This window comes from Ranitomeya imitator, chromosome 7 (genome assembly GCF_032444005.1).
Source record: "Ranitomeya imitator isolate aRanImi1 chromosome 7, aRanImi1.pri, whole genome shotgun sequence".
Taxonomy (NCBI): domain Eukaryota; kingdom Metazoa; phylum Chordata; class Amphibia; order Anura; family Dendrobatidae; genus Ranitomeya; species Ranitomeya imitator.
In genome coordinates, this window is record NC_091288.1 from 219,912,495 (window position 1) to 219,925,701 (window position 13,207).

General features: G+C 44.2%; 1 protein-coding gene across 1 annotated transcript in view; it reads right to left on the reverse strand.

Annotated features, from left to right (window-relative positions):
- The window catches only part of LOC138646207 (zinc-binding protein A33-like), a 30,203-nt gene extending 20,008 nt beyond the window's left edge, over positions 1–10,195 (reverse strand). Inside the window, exons 1-2 of the mRNA XM_069735670.1 lie at positions 9,670–10,195; positions 8,664–8,936 (exon numbers count right to left, since the gene is read on the reverse strand). Coding sequence (XP_069591771.1) covers positions 8,664–8,936; positions 9,670–10,119 — 723 coding nt within the window. The 5' untranslated portion in view covers positions 10,120–10,195. The remainder of the gene's footprint in view (positions 1–8,663; positions 8,937–9,669) is intronic.
- Positions 10,196–13,207: the final 3,012 nt, after the last annotated feature.

Consider the following 13,207-nt stretch of genomic DNA (forward strand, 5'->3'; position numbering starts at 1 on the left):
CTCGTTACCTGCATTACAGACAGCTGTCTTACATAGTCACCTTTATAAAAGACTCCTGTCAACAGACTCAAATCAGTCAAACTCTGACCTCTACAACATGGGCAAGACCAAAGAGCTTTATAAGGATGTCAGGGACAAGATCATAGACCTGCACAAAGCTGGAATGGGCTACGAAACCATAAGTAAGACACTGGATGAGAAGGAGACAACTGTTGGTGCAATAGTAAGAAAATGGAAGAAATACGACATGACGGTCAATCGACATCGATCTGGGGCACCGTGCAAAATCTCACCTCGTGGGGTATACTTAATCACGAGGAGGGTGAGAGATCAGCCTAAAACTACACAGGGGGGAACTTGTTAATGATCTCAAGGCAGCTGGGACCACAGTCTCCAAGAAAACCACTGGTAACACATTACATCATAAAGGTTTATAATCCTGCAGTGCCCACAAGGTCCCCCTGCTGAAGAAGGCACATGTGCGGCCCGTCTGAAGGTTACCAGTGAACACCTGGATGATTCTGTGAGTGATTGGGAGAAGGTGCTGTGGTCAGATGAGACAAAAATTGAGGTCTTTGACATTAACTCAACTCTCTGAAATTATTAAGTCACACTGGCGCTCACCACTTAATGACTTTCAGGCCAGAAGTGTATAAGCGAGGGCAGTCCCCCAGCTGCTGGAATCTGATCAGAATATGTGCCGATTCTGTGCAAGTATGAATTGGGGGAACATGGCCAGAGATTGCATGGAGCTATGCCCGGCTGTGCTGTTTGGAGCGTGAAGTTGCTGAGAAGCGGATGGTAAGGTGACGGGGACCAAACGGCAGAGCCGGGCGTAGCTGCATGCAATCCATATAAAATGGTCAAGGTCAAATCTGCACACTCCAATAAATTGGTGCCTTAGAGGAAAAAGTAATGTCAATATTGTAGAACAACCTCAAGCACTCATTAATGAAAACATATGTCATATATCTTGAATTAATGATGAAACTTTATTCTGGGAATTAACAGCCACGAAAATGGTGTAACAGAAGATACAGTGGGGCAAAAAAGTATTTAGTCAGTCAGCAATAGTGCAAGTTCCACCACTTAAAAAGATGAGAGGCGTCTGTAATTTACATCATAGGTAGACCTCAACTATGGGAGACAAACAGAAAAAAAAATCCAGAAAATCACATTGTCTGTTTTTTTATCATTTATTTTGCATTTTATGGTGGAAAATAAGTATTTGGTCAGAAACAAACAATCAAGATTTCTGGCTCTCACACACCTGTAACTTCTTCTTTAACCCCTTAGTGACAGACCCAATTTGGTACTTAATGACCAGGCCAATTTTTGCAATTCTGACCACTGTCACTTTATGAGGTTATAACTCTGGAACGCTTCAACGGATCCCGCTGATTCTGAGATTGTTTTTTCGTGACATATTGTACTTCATGTTAGTGGTAACATTTCTTCGATATTACTTGCGATTATTTATGAAAAAAACGGAAATATGGCGAAAATTTTTAAAATTTTGCAATTTTCAAACTTTGTATTTTTATGCCCTTAAATCAGAGAGATATCTCATGAAAAATAGTTAATATATAACATTTCCCACATGTCTACTTTACATCAGCACAATTTTGGAAACAAAATTTTTTTTTGTTAGGGAGTTATAAGGGTTAAAAGTTGACCAGCAATTTCTCATTTTTACAACACCATTTTTTTTTAGGGACCACATCACATTTGAAGTCATTTTGAGGGGTCTATATGATAGAAAATAATGAAGTGTGACACCATTCTAAAAACTACACCCCTCAAGGTTCTCAAAACCACATTCAAGAAGTTTATTAACCCTTTACGTGCTTCACAGGAACTGAAACAATGTGGAAGGAAAAAATGAACATTTAACTTTTTTTTGCAAACATCTTAATTCAGAACCATTTTTTTTATTTTCACAAGTGTAAAAACAGAAATGTAACCATAAATTTTGTTATGCAATTTCTCCTGAATACGCCAATACCCCATATGTGGGGGTAAACCACTGTTAGGGCGCACCGCAGAACTTAGAAGTGAAGGAGCGCCGTTTGACTTTTTCAATGCAGAATTGGCTGGAATTGAGATCGGACACCATGTCACGTTTAGAGAGCCCCTGATGTGCCTAAACAGTGGAAACTCCCCACAAGTGACACCATTTTGGAAACTAGACCCCTTAAGGAACTTATCTAGATGTGTGGTGAGCACTTTGAACCCCCAAGTGCTTCACAGAAGTTTATAACGTAGAGCCGTGAAAATAAAAAATCGCTTTTGTTTACACAAAAATGATCTTTTCGCCCACAAATTCTTATTTTCACAAGGGTAACAGGAGAAATTAGACCACAAAAGTTGTTGTGCGATTTCTCCTGAATACGTCGATACCCCATATGTGAGGGTAAACCACTGTTTGGGCGCACCGCAGAGCTTGGAAGTGAAGGAGCGCTGTTTTACTTTTTCAATGTTGAATTGGCTGGAATTGAGATTGGACGCCATGTCGCGTTTGGAGAGCCCCTGATGTGCCTAAACAGTGAAAACCCCCCACAAGTGACACCATTTTGGAAACTAGACCCCTTAAGGAACTTATCTAGATGTGTGGCGCGCACTTTGAACCCCGATGTGCTTCACAGAAGTTTATAACGTAGAGCCGTGAAAAAAAAAAATTGCATTTTTTCTACAAAAATGATCTTTTTGCCCACAAATTTTTATTTTCACAAGGGTAACAGGAGAAATTAGACCACTAAAGTTGTTGTGCAATTTCTCCTGAGTACGTCGATACCCAATATGTGGGGGTAAACCACTGTTTGGGCGCACCGCAGAGCTTGGAAGAGAAAGAGTGCCGTTTTACTTTTTCAATGTAGAATTGGCTGGAATTGAGATCGGACGCCTGATGTGCCTAAACAGTAGAAATCCCCCACAAGTGACCCCATTTTGGAAACTAGACCCCCCATGGAACTTATCTAGATGTGTGGTGAGAACCTTGAATGCCCAAGTGCTTCACAGAAGTTTATAATGCAGAGCCGTGAAAATAAAAAAATATTTTTTTTTTCCACAAAAAAGATTTTTTAGCCACCAAATTTTTATTTTCACAAGGGTAACAAGAGAAATTGGACCCCAAAAGTTGTTGTCCAATTTGTCCTGAGTATGCTGGTACCCCATATGTGGGGGTAAACCACTGTTTGGGCGCACGGCAGAGCTCGGAAGGAAGGAGCGCCGTTTTGGAATGCAGACTTTGATAGAATGGTCTGCGGGTATTATGTTGCGTTTGCAGAGCCCCTGATGTACCTAACCAGTAGAAACCCTCCACAAGTGACCCCATTTTGGAAACTAGACCCCCCAAGGAACTTATCTAGATGTGTGGTGAGAACTTTGAATGCCCAAGTGCTTCACAGAAGTTTAGAATGCAGAGTCGTGAAAATAAAAAATATTTTTTTTTCCACAAAAAAGATATTGTAGCCCCCAAGTTTTTATTTTCACAAGGGTAACAGGAGAAATTGGACTGCAATAGTTGTTGTCCAATTTATCCCGAGTACGCTGATGCGCCATATGTGGGGGTAAACCACTGTTTGGGCGCACGGCAGAGCTCGGAAGGGAAGGAGCGCCTTTTTGGAATGCAGACTTTGATAGAATGGTCTGTGGGCATTATGTTGCGATTGCAGAGCCCCTGATGTACCTAAACTGTAGTAACCCCCCACAAGTGACCCCATTTTGGAAACTAGACCCCCCAAGGAACTTATCTAGATGTGTGGTGAGAACTTTGAATGCCCAAGTGCTTCACAGAAGTTTAGAATGCAGAGTCGTGAAAATAAAAAATATTTTTTTTTTTCACAAAAAAGATTTTGTAGCCCCCAAGTTTTTATTTTCACAAGGGTAACAAGAGAAATTGGACCCCAGAAGTTGTTGTCCAATTTATCCCAAGTACGCTGATGCCCCATATGTGGGGGTAACCCACTGTTTGGGCGCACGGCAGAGCTCAGAAGGGAGGGAGCACCATTTGACTTTTTGAGCGCAAAATTGGCTGTCGTGTTTGGAGACCCCCTGATGTACCTAAACAGTGGAAACCCCCCAATTCTAGCTCCAACCCAACTCCAACACACCCCTAACCCTAACCTCATCCATAATCCTAATCACTAACCCTAACCATAATCACAACCCTTACCCCAAAACAACCCTAATGTCAACCCTAACCATAACCCTAATCAAAACCCTAAATCCAACACACCCCTAATCCTAATCTCAACCCTAACCTCAAACCTAACCCTAATCCCAATACACCCCTAATCACAACCCTAACCTTAACCCTAATCCCAAACCTAACCCTAATCCCAAGCGTAACCCTAATGCCAACCCTAACCCTAATACCAACCCTAATCCAAACCCTAACCCTAATCCCAGCTCTAACCCTAACTTTAGCCCCAACCCTAGCCCTAACTTTAGCCCCAACCCTAACCCTAAGGCTACTTTCACACTTGCGTTGTTTGGCATTCCGTCGCAATCCGTCATTTTGGACAAGAAACGGATCCTGCAAATGTGCCCGCAGGATGCGTTTTTTGCCCATAGACTTGTATTGCCGACGGATCGTGACGGATGGCCACACGTCGCGTCCGTCGTGCACTGGATCAGTTGTGTTTTGGCGGAGCGTCGGCACAAAAAAAGTTCAATGAAACGTTTTTTTGTACGTCGCATCCGCCATTTCTGACCGTGCATGCGTGGCCGTAACTCCGCCCCCTCCTCCCCAGGACATAGATTGGGCAGCGGATGTGTTGAAAAACTACAGCTGCTGCCCACGTTGTGCACAATTTTCACAACGTGCGTCGGTATGTCGGGCCGACGCATTGCGACGGCCCCGTACCGACGTAAGTGTGAAAGAAGCCTAACCCTAAGTTTAGCCCCAACCCTAACCCTAAATTTAGCCCCAACCCTAAATTTAGCCCCAACCCTAGCCCTAACCCTACCCCTCACCCTACCCCTAACCCTACCCCTAATTTTAGCCCCAACTGCTGTTCTCCTGCCGGCCGGTAGATGGAGGCAGATGGCGGGCGCACTGGGCATGCGTCCGCCATGTTCTGCTGCCGGCGGCCAGGAGGAGCAGCAAGAGGATCCAGGGACCTAGGTGAGTATGCTAGGGTCCCCGAATACCCCTATTTCTCCGTCCTCTGATGTGCGATCACATCAGAGGACAGAGAATTACACTTTACTTTTTTTTTTTGCGGTCGCCGGTAAACAGTTAATTACCAGCGATCGCAAAACAGGGGTCGGTAATACCGACCCCGATCATGCTCTTTGGGGTCTCGGCTACCCCCGGCAGCCGAGACCCCAAAGATTCTCCCGATGCCGGCCGGCGGGCGCACTGCGCATGCGCCCGCCATTTTGAAGATGGCGGCGCCCACCGGGAGACATGAGGAGCATCGGGGGAGATAGGTGAGTATTGGGGGGCCACCTGGGACCCCTTTTCTCTGTCCTCCGATGTGCGATCACATCGGAGGACAGAGAAATTAAAAAGATCGCTTTTTTTTTTTTTTTTTGCGATCGCCGGTAAACGGTTAATTACCGGCGATCGCAAATGCGGGGTGGGTTAAAACCCCCCCGAATCATGTTCTCTGGGGTCTCGGCTACCCTCGGCAGCCGAGACCCCGGAGAAAATCGGCCTCTGGGGGGCGCTATGGACTTTTTCCACAGCGCCGTTAATTAACGGCGCTGTGGTTTAAGTACCCTTAGCGGCCGCCGTTAAAAGGCGTATCGGCGGTCGCTAAGGGGTTAAGAGTCTCCTCTTTCCTCCACTCATTACCTGTAGTAATGGCAGCTGTTTAAACTTGTTATCAGTATAAAAAGACACCTGTGCACACCCTCAAACAGTCTGACTCCAAACTCCACTATGGTGAAGACCAAAGAGCTGTCAAAGGACACCAGAAACAAAATTGTAGCCCTGCACCAGGCTGGGAAGACTGAATCTGCAATAGCCAACCAGCTTGGAGTGAAGAAATCAACAGTGGGAGCAATAATTAGAAAATGGAAGACATACAAGACCACTGATAATCTCCCTCGATCTGGGGCTCCACGCAAAATCCCACCCCGTGGGGTCAGAATGATCACAAGAACGGTGAGCAAAAATCCCAGAACCACGCGGGGGGACCTAGTGAATGAACTGCAGAGAGCTGGGACCAATGTAACAAGGCCTACCATAAGTAACACACTACGCCACCATGGACTCAGATCCTGCAGTGCCAGACGTGTCCCACTGCTTAAGCCAGTACATGTCCGGTCCTGTCTGAAGTTTGCTAGAGAGCATTTGGATGATCCAGAGGAGTTTTGGGAGAATGTCCTATGGTCTGATGAAACCAAACTGGAACTGTTTGGTAGAAACACAACTTGTCGTGTTTGGAGGAAAAAGAATACTGAGTTGCATCCATCAAACACCATACCTACTGTAAAGCATGGTGGTGGAAACATCATGCTTTGGGGCCGTTTCTCTGCAAAGGGGCCAGGACGACTGATCCGGGTACATGAAAGAATGAATGGGGCCATGTATCGTGAGATTTTGAGTGCAAACCTCCTTCCATCAGCAAGGGCATTGAAGATGAAACGTGGCTGGGTCTTTCAACATGACAATGATCCAAAACACACCGCCAGGGCAACGAAGGAGTGGCTTCGTAAGAAGCATTTCAAGGTCCTGGAGTGGCCTAGCCAGTCTCCAGATCTCAACCCTATAGAAAACCTTTGGAGGGAGTTGAAAGTCCGTGTTGCCAAGCGAAAAGCCAAAAACATCACTGCTCTAGAGGAGATCTGCATGGAGGAATGGGCCAACATACCAACAACAGTGTGTGGCAACCTTGTGAAGACTTACAGAAAACGTTTGACCTCTGTCATTGCCAACAAAGGATATATTACAAAGTATTGAGATGAAATTTTGTTTCTGACCAAATACTTATTTTCCACCATAATATGCAAATAAAATGTTAAAAAAACAGACAATGTGATTTTCTGGATTTTTTTTTCTCAGTTTGTCTCCCATAGTTGAGGTCTACCTATGATGTAAATTACAGACGCCTCTCATCTTTTTAAGTGGTGGAACTTGCACTATTGCTGACTGACTAAATACTTTTTTGCCCCACTGTATTTATCCCCAATGTTTCGGCCATAAAGGCCTTCTTCAAGGGTTTATTCTGTGCCAAATGGGAGGAGTGCTGGTCCAAGAAAGAGACAAATATCTTCTGTTACACTATTTCCGTAGCTGTGAATTCCCAGAATAAAGTTTCATCATTAATTCAAGATATATGACATGTTTTCATTAAAGAGTGCTTGAGGTTGTTCTACACGCATGTAATCCATGACACAGGCGTTGGTACACCATCACTAGGGTAAGTGCCATATCACATATGCCTGTGTCTATTGAGGTACCAAAACCCCTTAGTCAGTTTGTTGGGCCGGACGTAGTAGCTGGAATCAAAGGATAGATCGACACCAAGAGATCCTATTAAGATTATTGCAATATTTAGGGGCAATCTACATCTAGCAATATGCAGATTATTTAGGATACAACACCTAGCATTACTTTACTCGCTGAGGTAGTAGGTGACTAGTTCTACCTGCCGATTCTTTACATCGGCATCTCTGGCCATATTCCCCTAAGCGCGGCATCATATACTAAGGTTATTAACTCAACTCTCGGTGTTTGGAGGAAGAGAAATGCTGCCTATGACCCAAAGAACACCATCCCCACTGTCAAGCATGGAGGTGGAAACAATATGGTTTGGGGGTGTTTCTCTGCTAAGGGCACAGGACTAGTTCACTGCATCAATGGGAGAATAGATGGAGCCATGTACCGTAAAATCCTGAGTCGCAACTTCCTTCTCTCGGCCAGGACATAAAAAATGGGTCGTGGCTGGGTCTTCCAGCAAGACAATGACCCAAAACATACATCCAAGGCAACAAAGGAGTGGCTGAAAAGGAAGCACATTAAGATCATGGAGTGGCCTAGCCAGTCTTCAGACCGTAATCCCATAGAAAACTTATGGATGGAGCTGAAGCTCCGAGCTGCCAAGTGACAGCCGCAAAATCTTAATGATCTGCAAAGAGGAGTGGAGCAAAATTCCTCCTGACATGTGCGCAAACCAACCTCATCATCAACTACAAAAACGTCTGACTGCTGTGCTTGCCAAGAAGGGTTTTACCACCATTAAGTCTTGATGCCAGAGGGATCAAATACTTATTTCTCACAGTAAATGCAAATACATTTATATAATTTATACAATGTGATTTTCTGGATTTTATTTTTTATATTCTCTTAATGTTAAAATTAACCTTGCCTTAAAATTATAGACTGTTCATGTCTTTGTCAGTGGGCAAACTTACAAAATCAGCAAGGGGATCAATATGTATTTCCCTCACCGTATGCACAACCTCCTCTCTCTGGATGCACGACCTCCTACGTATTCTCGACTTCCTCTCCTTTTTTTTTATAAATAACCCTTTAAGCTTCTTGTGAAGCTCTACAATAGTAAAGATGTTCTCAGCAGCTGCTCGAATGGGACTTTTCCCCAATGTGACCTGCTCACTGCCCACTTTTTGGTCATGTAACCACGCTATACTATAAATCGACCCTTTGCTGATGTTCTCGGGCTTGCAGCACATTCTGGTGCTTTTCTTACCTGTATTAGATTTGACGCTTCGGTCAGTGGAAGCAGCTTGTGACTTTGGTGTTGGAAGGAGTCTCTGCACACCAAGCAGCACAAGGTCTCATCATTTAGGCAAAAAAGAGTGATCCTCTCCTTGTGTGCCTCACATTTATGCACTGGATCATTTGCTTGTCCTTCTTCCTGATTTGCTAGACGATTTATTCTGTCCAACAGGTTGGCCAGGACTCTGTTGAAAACATAGCCATCCCTGGGGCATGTTAGCTTGCATACGGGGCACTCTATCTCCTGTTATGTTTGCTAATGACAGGTGTTATGAAGGCAATCCAGAAACACAGTGTGCTTAGCGATCAGAGCGCACACAGTGATCTGACAAATACCCAAAAATACAAGAACGAGCTCTGAGACGTGGAAACTCTGTAGACTGCACACCTGATCCTATCCTAAACACAACTAAAAGCGGCTGTGGATTGCGCCTAACAACTACCTAGGCAACTCGGCACAGCCTAAGAAACTAGCTAGCCTGAAGATAGAAAAATAGGCCTGACTTGCCCCAGAGAAATTCCCCAAAGGAAAAGGCAGCCCCCCACATATAATGACTGTGAGTAAGATGAAAAGACAAAACGTAGGGATGAAATAGATTCAGCAAAGTGGGGCCCGATATTCTAGGACAGAGCGAGGACAGTAAAGCGAACTTTGCAGTCTACAAAAACCCCTAAAGCAAAACCACGCAAAGGGGGCAAAAAAAACCCCACCGTGCCGAACTAACGGCACGGCGGTACACCCTTTGCGTCTCAGAGCTTCCAGCAAAACAAAAGACAAGCTGGACAGAAAAAAAGCAACAAAAAAGCAAAAAGCACTTAGCTATACAGAGCAGCAGGTCACAGGAACAATCAGGAGAAGCTCAGATCCAACACTGAAACATTGAAAAGGAGCAAGGATAGCAGCATCAGGCGGAGTTAAGTAATGAAGCAGTTAACAAGCTCACCAGAACACCTGAGGGAGGAAGCTCAGAAGCTGCAGTACCACTTGTGACCACAGGAGTGAATTCAGCCACAGAATTCACAACAATCTCCCCCTGATCTGTAGCTGTTGATCTCTTTTGCACACATTCATGGCAAAAGTTGTGACGACATGTCTTCAGGAAAACTGGATCTCGGAAAGTTTTGTTGCAGATGCTGCAGGTGAGTTGGTCGGAGATGTCCTGAGGAGCCATCATTTTTCTTACCATTTCTTTATTTTCTGGTTCCTTTTCCACCAGTGCAATGTTGAAGGTGTACATGTCAGCAGGTAATGTCTCCTTGCATATAGGACATGTTTTATCATGACCTTCCATGTCTCCCCATTGCCTTTGTAGGCAAGCGCGACAGAAGTTGTGGCCACATGACTGGAGAACGACTGGATCCTTGATCACCTGGTGGCAGATTGAACAGCTGAGGTTGTCCACGAAAGTTCCTATGTTCTTGGCCATGGCAGATCAATGTCTTACCAAGTGAAGTTAAAAGCAAAGTATAAAGCAAAACCAAGTCTTGTGATTCTCTTACTTTCTGTTTGGTTCTGAGCAGACACTCCCTGGTGCAGGAATGAAACTCCACCAGACCAGTTCCTAAATAAGGAACAAAAACAGGCAATGTCTACAAGACAAGGGACAAAAGACTGGGCAAACCAGACGCCTATGAGGTGCCAGTAATTCAGAGATTATAATTACAACCACAGAGTCAAGGTAAAGAAATTCAAATGGGATGAAATGAGGATTGTAAGTTGAGTATATAATGATTAGAAAAAGTCTTCATACCCTGTGATTTTTTTTTTCACATTTCCTCAGGTTACACCCACAAACTTAAATGTATTTTACAGGAATTTTAGGTGATAGACGCTAAGCATATATCTGTGAGTGGAAATGATACAGGGTTTTCTAAATATTTTAAAAATATAAATCTATTAATAGTTCTGTTCCTTAATATTCAGCCCCCTGCAGTCTGATACCCCTAAATAAAATCCTAAGTGACCAGTCGCCTCCAGAAGTCATGTAGTTAGTACATTGAGTCCACCTGGGTGTGATTTCTTTTCAGTATAACTACAGCTGGTCTGTGAAGGCCTCAGAGTTTAGTATGAGAACATTAGGGATCAAACAGGATCATGAATACCAAGGAGCCCACCAGACAGGTCAAGGATAAAGTGGGGGAGAGGAGTAAAGCAGGTTTAGGTTATAAAAAATAGTCCAAGCTCTGAGCACTGTGCCATGTATCATCCAAAAATGGAAGGAACATGGAACAACTGCAAACCTACCAATCCATGGACGTCCACCTAACCTGACATCCCAAGCAAGGAGAGCACTAACTAGAGAAACAGCGATGAGGTCCATGGTCACTGGAGGAGCTGCAGAGATCCACAGCTCAGGGAGGACTATTAATCACCTACTCCACAAATCTGGCTTTCATGGAAAAGTGGCAAGAAGACTTTTTTTTTAAAGCAAGCTTTAAGAAGTCCCATTTGCAATGTGTAAAAAGCCGTATAGGGGCCCACAACCATTCAGGGAACTCATCTTTTTAATTGTTTTTGCTGTTTTTCCTAGAGGCTTAAGTTTAGACCAGCGCTGAACTTTACAAACCAGTCATGTTCGTAAATTGCCCATGTGATTGCCACTTTGTGCTAGTCTGTTCAGTAGACAGGGGCAGGAGCTCATTAACATGCATCAGGACTTGTTTCCATTTGCGAGAAACACGTCCGTGTCTCGTATGTGAAAACCAAGCTCTGGCGCCGGCACTCCAGAGCGGAGCGTGCAGCTGCATAGCAACACATGGAGCTGCACGCTCTGCTCCCAAGTGCCGGCACCAGAGCTTGGTTTTCACATGCGAGACACCGACGTGTTTCTCGCAAATGGAGAAGAGCCCTTAGTCTGAGCCGTAAATTGTACCAGACGTCTACTTGCTGCAACTCTTCTCTAGATGACCCTTGGTGGATAATGTCGATTATTTTTTCAAGTTTTTCAACTGCTTCATGTGCGGTGTGAAGAATATTGGAGATATAGTTCCATGTCAGCCATCTGTTTCCTATTGGGCATTGAATGGAATAAAACCTCTTCAGCATGTGCAGTGGTAACCTGTCACCTGGCCAGCTTCAAATAAAGGATTCACCCCCCTCCAGCAGCTAACTGGTATGAAACCTTCCATGGGAATACCCCCTGTGGATCCAAGCCATGCGGCCAGAGTCCTTTGTTCAGCCAGCTAGGATTTCAAAAAAGAGTTATGGAAATACTATACATCTTAGTTTTACATAAAGTATATTTCCGAGATCCCCGGAACAAAGCAAGCGCTTGCCTGGGTCTCGAGTCATGGTAAGGGAGATACATAGAACAGCCACTAGCAACTAGGTAGCAAAATTGTGTTTAGTCTCTATGAGTAGCAGGGGCCCTGTCTGATCCGATGGCACAAGAACCGCTGCCCTCGGACCGGCCAGAAAGGAATTATGATCTTTCCTAGATTTTGGGAGATTTACAGTGGGTACAGAAAGTATTTAGACCCCATTAAATTTTTCACTTTGTTTCATTGCAGCCATTTGGTAAATTCAAAAAAGTTAATGTTTTTCTCAATAATGTACACTCTGCACCCCATCTTGAATTAAAAAAACCAAATGTATACATTTTTGCATATTTATTTTAAAAACCCACTGAAATATCACATGGTCATAAGTATTCAGAGCCTTTGCTCAGACACTCATATATTTCAGTCCCATGCTGTCCATTTCCTTGTGATCCTCCTTGAGATGGTTCTACTCCTTCATTGGAGTCCAGCTGAGATTAATTAAACTGATAGGACTTGATTTGGAAAGGTGCACACCTGTCTATATAAGACCTCACAGCTCACAGTGCATGTCAGACCAAAGGAGAATCATGAAGTCAAAGGAACTGGCCAAGGAGCTCAGAGACAGAATTGTGGCAAGGCTCAGATCTGGCCAAGGTTACAACAGAATTTCTGCAGTACTCAAGGTTCCTAAGAGCACAGTGGCCTCCATAATTCTTACATGGAAGAAGTTTGGGACCACCAGAAGTCTTCCTAGACCTGGCCGTCCAGCCAAACTGAGCAATCGTGGGAGAAGAGCCTTGGTGAGAGGTAAAGAACGCCAAGATCACTGTGGCTGAGCTCCAGAGATGCAGTAGGGAGATGGGAGAAAGTTCCAAAACTATCACTGCAGCCCTCCACCAATCGGGCCTTTATGGCAGAGTGGCCCAATGGAAGCTTCTTCTCAGTGCAAATATATATATATTTTTTTTAAAAACCTGACAGTCACATCCAAACATAAATCAGGTCTGAACAGGTGCTTACCTGGAGTCGCCAACTCATACAATTAAACAGAAAAAGCAGCACTCTGTAGCGCTGTAGCATGCAAACATAAAATATGAAAATTGAATTGCATTACTGTACTAGAAATATGAAAAATTGAGAATGCTTAGCGCATAAATTGGCCAATTCATGTGTACCTGGCAGCCACGTTAAGTCGATTCTCGTTTCCAGGACCTAATGCCAATTCTCTCTTAAACACAGAGGGGGCTTAGTTAT